Genomic DNA, 18596 nt, shown 5'->3' on the forward strand with positions numbered 1-18596 from the left:
TAGCATCACCGGTTTTTTCTATTTCACTTTCAAGGGGATGTAATTTTTTTACAAAAAATAATTTAGACTATTTTTACTTGTTTTAATTCTATTGAAACAAAACGGGAGTAGAAATGGCTTTTGGCGTGAGCCACCTTTTGCCATTTACAATTTGTACATCCCGTTCTAAAAAGTGATCATTACAAATTTAATAATGATTTGAAGGTGTCCAATTGTCGCGATTTACAGCAATTATCCATTGAGAAAGTATTGTAGGTTCAGATAAGGGAACCCTATATTTAAATAAAGATTTTAAACAAGAATTAATATTTATCTAAATAATATTATAATTTAATCCCACTTATGGAATGAAACCTTTTCCGGTATTTTTTTACTTGTTGAAAAGTTATTGCAATGCACAAATATTAACCATATTTACGAAATAACAACAGATTTTCAGTAGAAAACACTTTTACTACTTCGTTTTTAATAAAAAAATCACAAAAACTTGGGTATTTAATTATACAACATGTTAGCTAACATAAACGTACTACCCGTTTTTCAAATTCACCGCTTAAGTTTTTGCGTCTGATTTTAAACCTGATAAATATTATTAAGCGTTAGGTACTACGTGTAAGGCCAGGCGCTCACTGCTCTTCATAACGTCTCCATCCTACCTTTCACAAGCCTTTGCTTCGTAATGGAGGCAATGCCTCGTGGAAGGCCGGACGGATACGAAACGGAGAGCCAGTGGGCGCCTAGCCTAAAACGCCACCCAGCTTAAGTGGCGCTTTACACGTAGTACCCCAGGAATACGGAACAACTGCCGGTTGCCTGCTAGTTATCGCTCCCGTATATTTTGGCAGATCAAACTCCGCGTAAGTTGTCTATTTCTTTATTATGTCTATGGGGAAACGGGGAAACCCGTTGAAATTACCGGGGCCAGTATATCCTGGGGGAGGGACAAATTTGCACCCTTTTCAAGAAAAACTGATTGTTAACTCCAGTAATAACGGCACACTTGGGGCCTGAAATTATTGGCCCAGGCTCGCTCTCGGCGGCCCTGGACACTATTTTCATCTATGCGCTTTACCTTCCTCTATTTACACATTAGTCTATATCCGCCACTATCTCCCTATTTGACTGCAGTGACTGCTACCTAATTATTGCTATAACTGCACCTGTTTGCGTATCAATTTTTTAAAGCCATGTTTTAGCAAATACTGTAACGAATTTTTATATTGAATTTGAATAGTAGCGCAATTTTCAATATCAATCTTACAATTTAGGCCTAAAATAGCCACATAGTTGGAAATTAAACCTTTTCCTTGTTTCGCCGTAGAAAATAGCTATTGTCCCAGAATCGGACGGGGAGGTTAATAGGTCCCTAAGTCCCAGCAGGCTGCACTCTGACCCATTTTTAAACCCTTATTTCCACGTTCCCACGTTTGAGTTTTGTTTGAAGCGCCGCTATTTTTGTTGTATTTCTGTCATTCGGTATTTTTACGCGTGTGTGATTTATGTACGTGGTATTGGGAAAAGCCAATTTAGGGATGCCAGAGTATAGTTAATAGCCAGAAGTCAGATTTATAGATGCCATCTCTGCTAAACCCCATTCGTAAAAAATGTCATAAACCCATTTTGGGATCTTGCCACCCTGACAGTGATATATAGCTTTTAGGGCCCCCATTTTGGGGTAAACCCAATTAAACTGATATTTTACCATTGGGCGGATTAACTACACCCCTGGTCACTCATTGGGGCGACGGAAAGTACCGGGATTGAACTCTTGGTTAAAACGAGGAACTTTTCGAGAAAATAAAGAAGAACTTAGCCGATGACCGGCTCAGTAGTTGATTCTAATGCTGCCTAAAAATTAACTTTAAAGTTGAAATAAAAAAACATAGCAATCGTACCGGTACCTCATCGAAATCTTCACCATGCCAACACGGAACCACTCATCTCACCTCTAATTCTTCCTCTTTGGCGCCAATCAACTATTCATCAACTCTACGTTCATCCTTCTTCACCGAGACGTGTGTCGTGAGTCATGTGCGGAATAAACGATAAGTACTTAAACTATAAGGGTGGCAAATGGCATCATATTTTAAAATAGTAAAATAGTAATGTTATTGACTCTTAGTAGTAATCTACTCTGGCATCCAATCTGGCTTTATCTCATTTAATTATTTAATTTAGTCGTAGCATATTCATTCTGTTATAGTAGCGCGTGTGCATGTCTATTTTGTGGGTTGTTGTTTTATGTTGTATAAGTGTCGGGGTTATTATTCAAATATTGTTTTATAGTGTCGGGGTTATTAGAGGGTCCTGATTTTTAAATAAACGTAGAACTCAAACATGGAAACCTAGGTTTTATTCACTCCACCTGATTTACAGTAGAAATAAGTCGTAGTTAGTAGTAATAGTAGTAGTCACCATAGTGGTAGTCCGTAATGATAGCAATTGGCATAGATAGTAGGCCCACCAGGGTATAGTAGTCGTCCTGGTGTCTTAGGAAAAATTGTTACAATACCTTCATAAACTTAATATTTAATATCAGTTATGTAATAGCTGTCTTTACATCTTTTATCATCAAGATTGCTACGATCCGCCTCTATCTGCTTACCTGCCTATTTTCTTACCGTCTAGCTAGCATCCATTATCAGCTAGAATCCGATATCAGCTAGTATTCGATATCAACTACATGCGTGTTTGCATCTTAGTCTATTTGAATATCTTTCTCTATTTACCCATCTTTCTCTATTGGCCGTTTTTCTTTATTTTCCCATCTTTATGTATTTACCTAGCCCATATTTCTAAATTGCCCATTTCCCTATATAGGACTATTTGTCTCTATTTGCCCATTATCCGCTATTGAATCTATGCCTATCAAACGCAATTAGGGTAAAATGATTTTTTTACAATATATTTTCGTTCATCTTTATTACCATGTATTTTTAGTAGCCTTGTCGGTAATTTAACTGTAAATGACTCTTTTTCCTAATCAATTACAAATTTATACCTGGAATTTTAATAGTATTTGTTTAATGTTTGTATTTGAAAATTCTTTGTGTTTCTCTTTTTTGCGAAACAAGTATAATATAAATCCACCTATATATTTGGGGTTTTTGCTGGCTTTTGTCCACTGGGAGCTTTACTCGTAAGAGCGAGGGGCTACCCACTTCCCGTAATCGGTGTACACCCTAACTGTAATGATTACGTAATCTTCTGTAATTTTTTCTACTCATTCGTAATGCCGTAATCATTTGTAATCTTCGTACTCATCTGTAATCACGTGTAATAATTTGTAATAGCGCGTAATCATCTGTAATCACGCGTATTCATTTTAATTATCCCGCACTCAATTACTCATCTTTAACAATTTTTGGGTTGCCTGAGTACTCATCGTTATCATTCTGTACTCATCGTTATCATTCTGTACTCATCGTAATCATTCTGTACTCATCGTAATCATTCTGTACTCATCGTAATCATTCAGTACTCATCGTAATCATCTGTACTCATTGCGTAATCATGTGTACTCATCTGTACTTATTATTGATTACGTAATCGGTGTACAGGCAAATTCTTACTGGTTAGCCCCTCGCGTAAGAGTCACTTCGTTGGTATGCTGACTTCCAACTAGCCCATTTCCTCAACATGGTTCAGCTCTATCTTCTCCACTCTCTCGCGGTTATTAAAAATCACGTTATGACCTGGACAAAAGGGCAGTAAAAACCTCTAACCCCAAAAACCTCCGTGCTCTTCGAACTCGAGGGCATTAACAAATTTTCCTTTCCGCGTTCGGGAAGCTTCTCCATCCTTTCCTCGGGACCCATTCAGGTAGACGAACAAAGTTGGATTTTGGTTTTTCATCTTTCATAATTGTCGCTTTAATGTATCAGTTTTTTGTTCTTATTTAAATTTAGTATTAAATTAACTGAGCTTTCTAACGTTTCTAATCGAACTTTACTCTTTTATTAATTCGCGCTCGAATTAATTAGCCCCAAAATCTTTTTCAGTAGGTGTTTTAGTAACACTATAGTTCTCCCACTGTGAGCAAAGACTACCCAAAATTTCCCACCACAATTAGTGTTCTCGCTTATTTAATGTCAAAATTCGGAGTTGAAAATGATTTCAACCATTCGCGGAACTGTTCTATAACCCTAATTCTGAAAATACACTTTAATAATAAGATACACTCTTAAAAATATTGGGTTGTTTTTGACCCTAATTGGGTTGTTGGTTGTACCCATTGTTGGGTCAGTATTTAACCAAACAAAATATTGGGTTGTTTTAGTTTTCACCCGAAACGGGTTATTTTCATAACGCTATTTTGGGTTAAATTTATAAGTTACTCAAAATATGGTTAATATATGACTCAATTTTGGGTTATAAATTAACAATTAATTTGGTTTATAAATTTTATCACACTGGAAAGAATATCGTAGGGCCTTGGCAATTTGCAATAAATTTAAACAAGGGAGCTCATAACGTTCTTCCGCTGAAATATCAACACAACGTAATAAATAGTAAATTAAATTAAAAATATTCTATACCTTTAGAATCAAAAATTAAGAATCCTTTCAAGCAGTCATGGAAACGATGCAAGAATGGCGCAAAATTTTTAATTTCCAGTCTTCCAAAGACTACAAGTTCGATGGACACATTTCCGATGCTAATATCGTCTTTGGCAGGTGGGAACTTTAAATTTGATAGTATGACCCAATTTTGGGTTGCTATTATATTATCTTAAAAACAACCTAATCGTGTTTAACCCAAATTTTGCGTTTCAAGATTTTCAACTACATTTGGGTTACTTTTGACTCAAAAAGTAGTTAAAAATGAAATAACCAAAATCATTTAACCCAACGTTTTTAGGAGTGTACACTCCACCGCTTCCTTCATTAGACCAATAGTGTGACTTTGGTTCCTCTTTTACTTCGTACTTTCCCACTATCTTTTGGTCTAAGCCTTCATTGTGGCCTATAAATTTCCAGGTCGAAGCAATTGAAGTGTGAAAAGTAGCTTTAACGAGCGGAACGCGGCCGCTTGATCCGACAGGTGCAGAGTGCTACTAACCAGAGACGGAAAATACTGGGTCGGTCGAGCTGTCCATTTCGGAAGCATTTCGCATCGAAGAACCGACCGAGAGAGACACCTCATCGCGATGATCACGAAAGAAAGTTAAACGTGGACAGTTAAGTCTGCACATTGTAGGACGTTCGAAAGGAGGGGAGGGGGGGGGGAACAATTTATCAATCCCCATAGGCTTTTCTATAAAATAAGCTACGCTTGCTGATCTTGTTTTTATGTAGCTCATTCCTCGCGAAATACGTAGAAGTTCAGTTCAGTTTATGCCTAAAAACAGGGTGCCTCGTCGAATTTACTCTTTTGTCCAGGGTTTTTCATAGTAAAACGTCATCGATACGTCACCCGTGACGCAGCAGCAACATCAAAACCAGAAAGCCAATGTTACTTTATAGAAAGACCTATTCCGAATATGAACGGAGTGATTTTCCACTTTTAACGATATTTCATATTTCGTCATAAACATGCCAAACGATTCCTAGCGTAATGTTTATTTTGTTGGGTCGTTGAACTTTTCGAACTTAAATCACGATTGTGAAAGAAGTCAAAAATTTCGATTAAAGTAGTAGGTGAAAATTAGACCTTCGCCTGTAGAAGTGTTAAAACACGCCAACACCCGAGTTCAGAGAGAAGTTAACATCTAGGAGAGCGCAATTTCGGATAGAGGCGTAAATCGTATTGACGGGGAAAGCGTATTTAAACGAACCACTTAATCAATACGAATGTACGACATAATTTAGTTTCTCGTGAGCGCGGTTTGGTCATTCTCCGAGGACAAATAGTATTTTTCTCTTTTTGAAATCGATGAAAGGGGTTCGTCAACAGGTGCGGCTATGAAAGGGAGAGTCAGTTTGCGTCGGAGAGGGTGGAGTTTGAAAATGGAGAGATGAATCGAAGATCCTTTCCAAACTGGTTAATTGCGTTCAAATCCCTTTGTCTTTTATTACCAATGGAAAAGGTCAAAGATGGACTCCATTATCATCTATTCCTTTCTCGTGTTAAATGTAAAAAAAAAAACGCAAACGTTTGGTTATGCCGGAAAACTGTCACGAATTTGGAAACCCATTAAGGTTTCGTAATGTTCTTAAGAAACGAGCGAAATTGTCCCTTCTTAACTGTACCTTTTCCTCGCAATATGACGTCAGTGAACACGTCGCGTGTTTAGCGTGTTACAGGTTGGTCGACGCATGCTCCCTGCCGCTAGAATTTCACTCCTTTAGGCCATTTTTCCGCTCTCCCGCTCTTGGCGCGGTTTTGATTTGGAAGTAAAGAACAGGAGGGGGCTCGCATGGGGGGGCGAGAGAGCGGGGAAGCCTTGTGAAGAGAGAGAGAGAGAGAGAGGCGCTGTGTCGGGCGCGTGCGAGCTTGGAGCGCCAGAAGAGAACGAAAGTTCAGTCGAGCGCGTGGTAGCGCGAAAGACGCATCGTGAAAACACCAATTTGGGAGTAGAAGCAGCGTGGACCCGAGGATGGTCTGGCCGTTCAGGAAATGTTTGTGGTTTACCCGGCGGACAGTGTAGTTGACGCTTTGTGGGAGGTGCAGGCACCCCGTCAACACCCTCCAAGTGCCCTTGCCAACCAGATCTTGCCCCATTCTTCGGCGGTCGTGGCCGCTTCTTCGAGTCCCCGCGCCTCTCCGTCAACATCGGCGGCAAAGAGGTCCTTAACTCCCGTAGGAACCAAGGGAGCTTCGGCTAAAGGCTACGCCATGGCCGCCGGTGACCTTAACTTCCGGGACCTAGGGTCACCGCATATCAACCAATACCTGCAGGACCATAACTCCCTCACATTCAAACTCATCAAAACCGGTGAGTACCCGTAATGTCTTTCGGGCTAACCACGACAGCTAAATTCGACTTAATAACGTATAACGATAACATCCTGTCTCGAAAAGTGAGCTTGAATTAGAAATCGTGGGGCTGTTGGGAACTATCTTAAAGTCGTTTCATAAGTAAAAGTATTTATTCATATTCCAGTTAGTTTTGACCTGAGCCTCAACTTAAGACCGCCTAAGCTGAATATTTTATCATCGGTGAGAGATTCCTATAACTTTTAACGCCGTAGCGATTAGTGACTAATTATTTGTGAGCGAATTCGTAATTTTCAAAAACACGCGGGCTCAAACCATTCTCATCGTATTGTATGAAATGAGTTGGCCGTAGCGAGCGTGTTCCATACACCGTTAGTGAATAGAAAATAGCAGTGCCGTAAAATGGAGCAAAAAAAACCCCGCGAAAGATAGGTATAAACGTTTTACAGGCTAAAGTTTTTTTCGCGTCTATTAGGACTAAATGCTCCGTAGACAAAAAAAACCCGTCTTTTATCTTCCATTTGAAAGGAAAAACAAGGAGAATCTGGGAGAGTTATTCGGATAATAGCGACAGTCTTTTTCTCGGCTGAAATATAAAAGGACGTCGTTCTAGCGTGAGTAATAAAGGCGGAAGGTTAAGCGATTTTCCCTGTTCAATTTAACCCTACAATGGGCGCGAGTTTGGCTGTCCCTTTATTTTACATCGCTTCAAAGGGTTCTTTGTAGATAGCACCCATACCTACGAGCCCCCGCTCCTTTATAACCCAGCGGACGAAACGGGGTTTATTCCGTTAGAGGTTACGATCCGCTACCTTTTCTCTTCATTATCCGAGCTCTTTTACAAATTTTTCGGGGATCCTAACGGATAATAATAATAATAACAAAAGTAATAACAAAAATAGCGGTTTGGATTTGTGCCAAAGAGCGAGAAACGTCTCGTCCTATCAAAAAGTGGGAACGTTTAATTCCCGGAGGGTACGAGTCGGGCTCGATGTTACTTGATAGTAAGTAAGAAAGCGCGCGGTAATGGTTGAAAGTGAAAAGGGAATTTAGTTCCCTTTGCGCCTTCGACTCCGAAGTACGCGATGAGTTTCGCGGACGAGACCATAGTTGCCAAACACATTCCAAACATACTTTCTTTCGAATTTCGAAGACGCGCTTCTCGAGAAACGTTTGGTAAAGAAAAAATCGAGGTGCGATCCGGAGAAAATAGAAAACACGGATAGAACACGAAGAGAAAACGATCGAAAGACACATTTTACAATTTATTAGGTATATATAGCCAAACATTTTTCAACTTTCAACCGTACAAAGTTTAAGATTTAACCACTAAAAATTACAAGCCTTTGACGTTTTACCAGTAGAAAATATAAAGTTTTATACTTCAACTTTTAAAATCTCAAGTGTATGGCAACAGGAAACGTTTTACCAGTACAAAAGTATATCGATTGACATTTCAAACTCAAAATCTCAAGTGTACGGCAGCTGGAAAAGTTTTACCAGTTCAAAAGTATATGGTTTGAAATTTCAACATCAAAATCTCAAGTGTATGGCAGCGGAAAACGTTTTACCAGTACAAAACTTTAACGTTTGAGACTTCAACCTTTAAAATATTAATTCTATGACTGAGAAAAACGTTTTACCAGCACAAAAGTATATGGTTTGACATTTCAAGCTTTAAAATCTCAAGTCTATGACACTGAGAAACGTTTTTACCGTATGATTTCAACCGCCGCGCCGGAATTAACATTATCAGACTATGACAAAATAAGACTGAGTAAATCTTGTTTTAAGCCTATCGCGAGTTAATTTTTTTAATTACCTAAAATCCAGTTCCCAGACTAAAGAAATCCCTCGGTCTAATTAGCGAAAGATTATTACGGAGAGAAGAAAGTCCACATCGCTACACTACTTAAGATCTTGATTAAGGGGTGCTTCATTTGTAAGCGAGTTCTACTACTGCCGGTAGGAAGGAAGTAGGAAAAATTGTCGCCGTACAGTTCGACAAAGATCGCGTGCGCTTTCATTTTCCCAGCGGAAGAGATTATACTGTTCTAACATTTAATAACGATACGTCATTTATGGAGATCTAAACAATCAGATTTGTGATAATTTCCTCGAGAGAAACCAGATTGAACCCTCCAAAATCATTCTCTATTCCGCGTTCCACGAATGTTCGTGTTCGCGCAGGTTCGGAGTATGTTGAAGGCAGATAAGGTCCGTCGTGAAAACGAAATAATAATATAATTATACATCGACAGTTGATAAATACCTTCAAAATATCTGACAAATAAGCCCCGTTGAATAATCATATCTATTCCAACAGAAGCATCGGGCTAAGGAAGCAATTTCGACGGCCGCTACCCCACGGAAAATTAGCAGAAAGCTTCGAAACAAAGCTGATTAACCAAAAAGGCTTAACGAGCCGGGTTGGAGATTAATAGGCTAGTGCCGAGGTGGCACTAGGGGCCCTATACATTTCTACCAAATTACTCTGTATTGGAGCGAATATTCGCGATTGAGGCCATCCACTATAATAAGGGCTTTTGAAAATATGATCTTCCAAGTTAATGAAGCTCCGTGGATTCGTACAAAAGGTTAATTTTAATTGAGTAGCAGCGGGTATCATCCCTATCATCCGCGCGATATGCCAGTTAGCTTACCTTAGAATACAAATAACTATTAGAATTTAGAGGGAGTTGTTCAAGGCGCCTCGCCGTATCGTCATTAACATAAGTTCAGCGGGGAATATTCGACCAAGCATTTCCGGAACAAATATTTCTCTTCTCTCGAATCGTTTGTTCACTCGCTGGTCGTCAAATACGTTATTACCGCGGTAAATAAAATGGAATTGTTATTTGGGAAATAGTGCCTCGTATATAGTTGTACTAAAGTTTTATCGATGGTTGGAATTAATGGTAAAAGATCCTAAAATATCACGGTGAACGTGGTCGAAAATCGAAATGCCGTACAACGAGGGACTATGTAATGTTCCCAAGAAACGTATCTTTTTACAGTTCAATAGTCCGTATCGGGTAAACATCCTCCCCGCTTAAAAGGCTTTTCAGTTTTGTATCATTTTCTTTCTTCGGGAAACGTACATTTCGCTCCGCCCTCTATTGGTCAATCTGTAAAAATGCAACGAAACCCGCGAAAACAACGGCCCCTTTCTTCATCAATATTTACAAATTCGAGTCTGCACTATGTCGAAATAAACCGCGAACACGCCCCGACTACCGGTAAGTAATACCATTCGCGTGAATAAATAATTTAAGACCGTAAAAGTATTCGAGTACGTATAAGCTTTTTCCTCAACTTCGGGAAACAATAAAACTAGCGAGAAAATAATTTCATTTTCCGAGTCTCGGATTTTCGTACCTTTACCCGGATTTTCCGACTAATTTTCGGAATTGATCAAACCGATACTCGAGAAAGAGCGAATTTAATCAAAAAGTAGGAGCGGCGTTTTTCAAAGAAGCTAGTAGGCGTGGTGGGCCCATATCCTAGAGTATCGGAGCGTGTAGTAAAGAGCTAAAGAAAGGCGAAACCATTTTTGATTGCGTTTCTAATTAATATTCGTGAAATGGTTCGAGCTCTGGGCGTGGATGGTTTTATTAGTGGCGTCGTTGCTGGATGAAAATGGTAGGCCTCGGCTGCTTATGTCTATAAATTGGGGGATTACACCGTTACAGTTCGCGGAAGCGCCTTCGGGGTTTCAACAGTGCCACGAGGGGACACTGCATGCGCTTCGATAATAATCATTGTAGTGGAGAGGGTCGCTATGGAAACCGCGGCGTCAGAGTATACGCCGATTGCTTTCCGAGTTTTAGCTAAAACTTCCGCGACTCTAATACTATAGTAAAAGAAAAGCTGATATCGAAGCTTCGGCGAAAGACGAGGGAGAGGTAAAGTCGGCGTCCGCTTAAATTACCAGTAACTGTCCGTAGTTAACTCTATCACCGCGCTCTATAATAAAAATCTGATAAATAATTCGAACGTGAAAAGTCTGTTGCTCTCCGCGGGTCGTGTACGCTTGAGGAGATTTCATATTTCGAAAACCATTATTTAATTGTGGGTGCCCACGTCTACGGAATCATATATCACTTCAATGTAGCGGAATAGACCATTGTTTCCTCGACAACGTCCCCGCCCAAATATTTATGTTACGCGCATAGCTCAGGATATAATCAATCTTTGTAATTTCCTATAATAAATTTCCATATATTTCCATTGTCTTAAGGTTATTTTGCATTATTTAACGTTAATAAATAGTTGATTGTACATGTGTAAGAAAGCTCTTATTTAACACACCGAAAAACAATAGGCAGTTCTATAAAGTAACATGTTGCTGTGTCGATGACGTTTTACTACGAAAAGCCTGGGACATGAGAATAAATTCGACGAGTAACCCTGTTTTTAAGCGTAAACTGAACTGAACTTCTACGTATTTCGTGACGAATGAGCAACATTATTTCAAGGGTCAGAATTTGACGCTTTATCCATGATTAAGTATATATATTACCATGGGAACGAAATCCTTATTTTATAGAAAGGTCTATTACTCCGAGTAACATGTCCACCTAAACTTAGAAAGAGAAATATCTCAGTATTTGAGGGCTTCTATTTCGTAAATATTTCAACTATATTAAAAATGTAAATATGCAGAAGCTTTTGTATAATAAGAATAAGCCTCATTTTGGCTGCACGCGTACCCGATTCCATTACCATCGTGTTATTTCAAGTCCGTATCTTAAGGCTAGTCTTCACTGCCGAAAAATACGAAAATCGCCTCGTGGTTGCGATATACGTTGCGGAATCATCGGGGACGGTTTCCATTTTTTCCGCGTCATGAACACGCAGACATTCCTATTTTTCCGCATCTCTCTACGGAATTTTGAAGTTCTCGAAAAATGGATCCGGCAACATAGGCGCCAATGAAAACTTCACTTCGCGCGTACCATTTTTTCGAAGTAGGCGTTAAAAAAAGCGTTACCTCATTTTTCACAAAATGAAAAAATGTTCTCGCGCCTCGGTATAAAATTTCGTGTTAAAATTTAATTAAGTATCGCGCGAGTTAATATTAATGTTCGTAGAAGGCAATCGCTCTTCGCATTGCTCAAAGGCCCGCCTCGGTTGCGGCAAGGGTATTCCATCCCATCCACAGTGTATAGAAAGAAAATGTAAACTAGCATACATTTCGTACGGGGCGTGTGAAGACAAAGATTAGGTTTTGTTCCAAAGGAGAAAACTAGAGACCGAGACAGAGAGAGAAAGAAGTAATAGAAGTGTTTTGGGGAAGGAGAGAGAGAGAGCGCTGCGGGGAATAAAGAGAGCCAGCTGCGACTTTATTTCATACACTCGCAGTGTACCCCGCCACCATCCTAGGATCCCCGTGGTTCTGGATACTGGATGGGGTCTATAGGTTTGCTTTTTCGAAGCTCTCTAAAGTCTTTCCCTCGAAACTCTCTCGCAGCTTTATCCACTGGCATCCTCCTCCCTATTTATTCAATAAAGCGTCTATCCCTTCTTCGAGTCATCGTAGAGAAACTTCGCAGGACGTGGATTGAGAGCCAGCCACAAATATTATAAACACCCCAACACAGATATGATGGGTGTCATTGAAAAGCAAAAGGTGCGAACAATCAAGAATAGTGTCATCTTTAAACTAGCCTAAGAAGGAATTTATCACTCACGCTATATTTGTCGAAGAATTTCCAAAACAATAATATCTTTATTTCTTTGTTTTGTATTGGTAAAAAGAGCGCTAATTTCCTTGTCCCTGCCTTATCTACTTCGCCCTCTGTCATCTCCTTTGTTCGGTTCGCTCTTGGACGACCTCAAACCTTTTTTTATGCCGTAGTCGATGTGACGTGTATTTGTTGAAAAGTTACACGCAGGACGTGCTTTATGCCGATACTAGTTTTGGTCTTGCCTGGCCACCCAAGAAATGTGAACACTTCAAAAATTTTGTATACGGGGTTCTATTTCTGAAATATTTCGCTGGTTCTGAGATTTTAGAAAAAGACTTTCGTGTTTATTCCCGGATTTGTAATTACTGATTTCCAGAATCTTTCTCCTACGAATGTGAAGTGATGAATAGGGCTCCTTCAAGCTTAAAACCCCATTCGGTTTCGCTATTGAACGCTAGTTTCTTGGTCTTGCCAAGCAGAAGCGGAAAATATCTGTGTGAAACAGTTTGTTTCAGAAAATAACAATTCTGCCAATGGAAGCGAATTTAAGTATCTTTACGCGCTTGTTCAAAAGATGTAAACTAAAATTACGCGTTAACGTGAATTTACTCTGCAAACCAATTAATTAATTTAATAACAACCTTATCAATTATAATCAGCTTTGCTAATACCCAAGGCACCACCCTAAACTCAAGTCATCTAGCGACTTTTATTGCCATTAATTCGGGTGGCCGGGTTATAATAAATCTAGAGCTGGATGATTCCTCAAAACACACCAATTAGCTAGAGCAGGGAATGTTGTTGAATTTAAATAAATTGTTGTTAAGAATTCTCGAATTTTTTTCCACCAACCACCTATACCAATTCCCAAGAGCCATAACTTATCTCTTGTTTCAGTCCAAAATTAGCTTTCCCAAAGTACAATACCGCTATAAAGCCCCATTTTCATGCTCGCTGGTAGCGGGTAAAAATCGACAAAATCCGCTTCCGCTATACACTTTTTCACTTTCCGCGTTGATCTGATTCAAACAGATATTTTAGCTTTATTTTCACGCTTGCGAGTGGCGGAAGCGAATTTTGACGATTTTTATCCGCTACCAGCGAGCATGAAAATTGGGCTTAAAAAAATAACTTGATGACGCTCGCTAGTGGAAACTAACTTTAATAATTAATTTACTTCTGGTTGAAGTGTATTTGCCACCGAAATCTTTCGGCGTGCCTTTGACAGGTGACACTTTGGCAGAATTTAAGGCAGAAGGTTGAGCATTGTGGCCCAAATCTGACTCGTTTCGGTGTCGAATAACAAGGGCTAAAACCGAGACGACAAAAATGCTAAGAGCATTTCTCGGACCCACCAAATAGCAAAATCCTCGATGTCTAATTCGAGCTAAGTCGACAACATCAGCCTAGGGAATTTTAACCGGGAGCCGAAAATATATAAGTATTCCTCGCGCCAGGCTGTTATTCGAGAAGAGATCGCTTTCAAACAGGTGTTTCGCTGTAATTTGCTTCCAAACCTTTTTGGATTTAGGCGCTACCCCCTCCCCCCGTAAAGCGAATTTTTTAGGTAGAAAGAAAACTAACGGGAAGTACCCCTTCCGAATCATTTAGGAACTAGGAGTGTAGTTTTTCCTCCCAAAAGTACTAGCCCAAAATGGATCTAGCGAGCAAAAGTTCAACAGGAGGCAACGCTCGAAAAAGAGCGGCAAAGAAATCAATAAGGAAGCCGGGATCTGGCGAAATTGCTCCATTATGTTCGCTTATTTCTCGTCTACGGTTGTTAGTCTGGTTTTCTCGGTAGACGGATTATTTAGACGAAATTTTACCCGGATTCCAAATGAAGCGTCGAAAAACGTTGGTGGTTTGAACCTAGTATATAAAGCGGTGCCCCGACACGCGTCATTGGCTCGTTTTCGCGGCTGTATTTCGTCAATCTCTCATCACACTCTTTACTTCCGAATGGCCCGAGATTTTCTAAATTTAGGCGCCACTCACTGGAAAAATCACTGACGCTTTCTACTTCCTCTTACCCTTAATTCTTTATTTACACAAATATTCGAAACCCGGCGCTCCTAATCTCCACGCGTAAACTTTATTTTGAATGAAGGTTACACCTTTAGATTCGTATACATTCGCGAATTCCGTCATATTTGAGACCACACATCGATCCGACTAGCTTTGAAATTGCCGAAACTAAACGCTAGAAAAATAAGTTGACAGGTGGGAAACAAGTGACGTTGAACACCGGGAGACGAATGGTCTCGCTTATAGAGCTTAACGGACTTTAGCCTATAAACGGGTCGCTTTTAAAGCAATGTGTTGTTTACCAAATCCACCAATACACCTTTAATTTAATTAAAACCGACGTGTAAACTAATACGCAACGCCCGTACGAACTGTCCGTCTAATCGAGCAGAAATTTACAAAGAGTCTTATTTACCTTACTCATATCACGCCGTTATATCAATAACGTACGATTCCAGAATATTCGGCTTCGCGATCTTCTTCCGTTGACAGCGTGGCATCTTCGCGAAATACCACTCAATGCGGAATATGGAGAAAGGGTGCCATGGACAACGAAAAGCGCTCGCTTCTCGGTGTGTTTAAGCTTCGCGTTAGAACGTTGCGTCAATAAAGAGGCACTCCCCCCCCCTCTGGCATTAGATCTTAAGCGCCGACCAATAGACACGTTTCAGAGTGTAGGATTACGCGATATCGGGGAATCGGGCTTCTGCTGGCCGACGTACGACCTCATAGATAACATAACTTCGTATATAGATAGGAAACTTCATGTTGTAGAAGTGACGCCAGAATTCTGGCCGACATCTGGTGGCGGCACCCGAATAATATTATTTGGTGAAGTTCGCACTACTCGAAGTACGTACTAGAACCTTGGTGTAACACAATGCCAATTGCAAAGGCTTAAGCGAGCTATATGTATTAAAAGTACTTTTTCTTGAACTGAGAGCAAATTTAAAAAATAGCACTAAAGAAATAGCATTCAGTAAAGATTTCAAGTTTGTTTTAAACACTATTTCTGGTATATTTGAAGACATTTACCTTGCAAAATACGTTTATTCCCAAAACTCCGACCTGAAATTTCTCAATACGTTCTACGCTCTTGAGAACATATCCAACTGGCGCAGTCACTAGATGTCAGGGCAATCTCGTGAGAGTCAGTTTCCCCCATTGACGTTTTCTATCTATATACGAAGTTATTTTATCTATGTACGACCTTTAACGCCCAAGGGCAACTACTTTAAGCCCTCCCTCCCGTCAGGTCTTCTTCTAAAGTGATTGTAAATTGACACTACCACTCGGTAATTTGAACCTAAAACAATCGACCACTTTCATTTTTATTTTATATCGATTTTTTTTATAAAGCAGGTAATTTAATACCAAGTAGAACGAGGAGCTGATCACTTACGTTTTGCCAGTACACCAGTTACGTAATCAGGGAGTACACCAATAATACGCGCAGTTCTCTTAGATTACTTGGAGTACGCCAAGAACACGCGCAGCTCTCTTAGATTACTTGAAATACGCCCAGCTTCCTTAGATTACTTGGAGTACACCATGAATACGGGCTGTACGCCAAGTACACGCGCAGCTCTCTTAGATTACTTGAAATACGCCCAGCTCTCTTAGATTACTTGAAATACGCCCAGCTCTCTAAGATTACTTGGAGTACGCCAAGAATACGCGCAGCTCTCCTCTCTTAGATTACTGAAATACGCCCAGCTTTCTTAGATTACTTGGAGTACGCCAAGAATACGCGCAGCTCTCTTAGATTACTTGAAAAACGCCCAGCTTTCTTAGATTATTTGGAGTACGCCAAGAATACGCGCAGCTCTCTTAGATTACTTGAAATACGCCCAGCTCTCTAAGATTACTTGGAGTACGCCATGACTACGGGATGTACGTCAAGAATACGCGCAATTCGCTTAGAATACTTAGAGTACGCCATGACTACGGGCTGTACGCCAAGAATACTCTCAGTATACTCTAATATTACGTAAAGTACGTCAAGAATACGCGCAGTACTCTAAAATTACGTTAAATATGTCAAGAATTCACGAAGTATTCCAAGAATAATAGCAATACTCTAAGATTACGTGGAGTACGCCAAGAGTACGCGTAGTTCTCTAAAATTACACGGAGTATGCCACAATACGTGTAGCTCTCTAAGATTACGTGAAGTACGGCAAGATCAAGCGAAGATTTCGTGGAGTACGATGACATTACTTGAAGAGAACGCCGGGTTATGCGGAATATTTCGAGAGTACCTAAGTAAATCCGAGTACAGATTATGTGGATAATGCTCATTTATTCCATATAGATTCTACTTTTAGACATATATACTCGGCAAATTAATTTTCCCGCGTAAATTACACTCTTATCCAGTTCATCTTAAAATAGTTTTAAAACTGGAGAGTTCCAACCTTGGTTTTATATCGTTTAAAATAGTTTCGGTATTTTTAAATCACCAAAAATTAAATTTTATTTTGTTTAAATTTTTTCAATACGAACATAATTATATTATACACAATTTTTCGAGTGTGGCTCCTCCTAACCCGGAGGGGGGGGGGATTTTATTAAAGATTATAAATTTTTTGGAAGGGATGCAACGTAGAACGGTCGAATATTTATCAACACTTAATTTTCCAGTTCAGTTTCACCAGCTAATTTAAAAAAAATAATTGATTTACTTATGGAATGTTTTAAATGGTTTAACTGTTCTATATGAACATTTAGATTAGTATATAATTTAGTACCGATGTATTTTGCGTTTTTTTTTTTGATTCGCAGATTTTTTACAAAGAGGTAATATCATTTTCTGGTCTATTTTTTCACCTATTCCCGACCGAAAACTATCGCTACGTCCCCTTTGGTTCGCCATTGAAACCTTGATAGATAGCGGTTAAAAGAGACGCTATTAGTTTTTCCTCATCGTTATTGGAAATTTGACTTTGTAAATAATGATACTTGCATTTTAGTTTATTAAGAAAAAACGTTCTTAAAGGGGAACGGCCAAGCTTTTCCAAATATGGCCTTATTTCCGTATCAAAAGATTAACAAGACGTTCAATATACTAACGCGTACCTTTTTTTGTCTTGAAAAAATAGCTTTTGGCCCAAAAAAGTTGAAACGAAAAATAACGCCAGGTGTTTGGGTTTGAATTTTCGCCGCCATCTTAGGGGCTGCCGCCAGCCCCCCTAACCCCGTACGAGCGATTTGCGAACTATAATAATAATAATCAGCTAGGCTAATACCCAAGGCACCACCGAAACGAGTCTAGGTGGCGTAACGGCACTAGTTTCTCAGAGGTAGCGCCTATGATCTAGCGTCTGCTACAGATAAATTAAAAAGTCGTAAGAACGTTTTTTCTTAAATAAACTTATCAAAATATAAGCAAACGATGCAAAAAAATCATATTAAAATGCAAGTATCATTTTTTGTGAACTAAAAATTACGAATAACGATGAGGAAAAACTAATATCGTCTGCTTTAGCCGCTACCTATCTAGGTTTCAATGGCGAACCAAAGGGGGCGTAGCGATAGTTTTCGGTCGCGAATCCTATTCTTTTAAAATCGCGCAATTTAGGCTTAAGTCTCTTATAACTGGAACGCGCCGCGCGTGCGAAACAAATTTTTTGCGTCTTCAGCACGCCCTTTTACGTTGTTTTTCTGTCTCACCTACTTCTCACCAGGTGTCGCGGCGGACGCGCACTTTTCGATTTCCCGAAATTTCTTTATTTTATTAAAAATTAACCACTCAATATTGTTTGACGCGGTTTTCGCCATAAATTTTAGTTTTTAATGGGCTATAGCGCTATCTAACTGGTTAAAGCTTGACCGTTCACCTTTAAGACTTTTTTATTTGTTTGTAGCCGTTACGCCACCTAGACTCGTTTCGGTCGCGAATAGTTATCATGTATAGTATGTGTGTTATTTATATGAAGTTTATCCCCCGTACTTTTTATTTTTTTCCATTTCAAAGACCAAACACGCAATTTGGTAAAACAC

At 39.5% G+C, this 18596-nt stretch overlaps 1 protein-coding gene across 6 annotated transcripts in view; it reads left to right on the forward strand.

The window, feature by feature from the left end:
* The first annotated feature begins 6434 nt into the window (after positions 1–6434).
* Positions 6435–18596, forward strand: part of Stacl (SH3 and cysteine-rich domain-containing protein) — a 152043-nt gene continuing 139881 nt past the window's right edge. For all 6 annotated transcript variants that reach the window (XM_090180018.1, XM_090180019.1, XM_090180020.1 and 3 more), the window contains exon 1: positions 6435–6877. In XM_090180018.1, the coding sequence (XP_090036144.1) occupies positions 6559–6877 (319 nt within the window). In that variant the 5' untranslated portion in view covers positions 6435–6558. The remainder of the gene's footprint in view (positions 6878–18596) is intronic.

This window comes from Leiobunum rupestre, chromosome 6 (assembly GCF_980474605.1).
Source record: "Leiobunum rupestre chromosome 6, qqLeiRupe1.1.hap1, whole genome shotgun sequence".
NCBI classification, from domain to species: domain Eukaryota; kingdom Metazoa; phylum Arthropoda; class Arachnida; order Opiliones; family Sclerosomatidae; genus Leiobunum; species Leiobunum rupestre.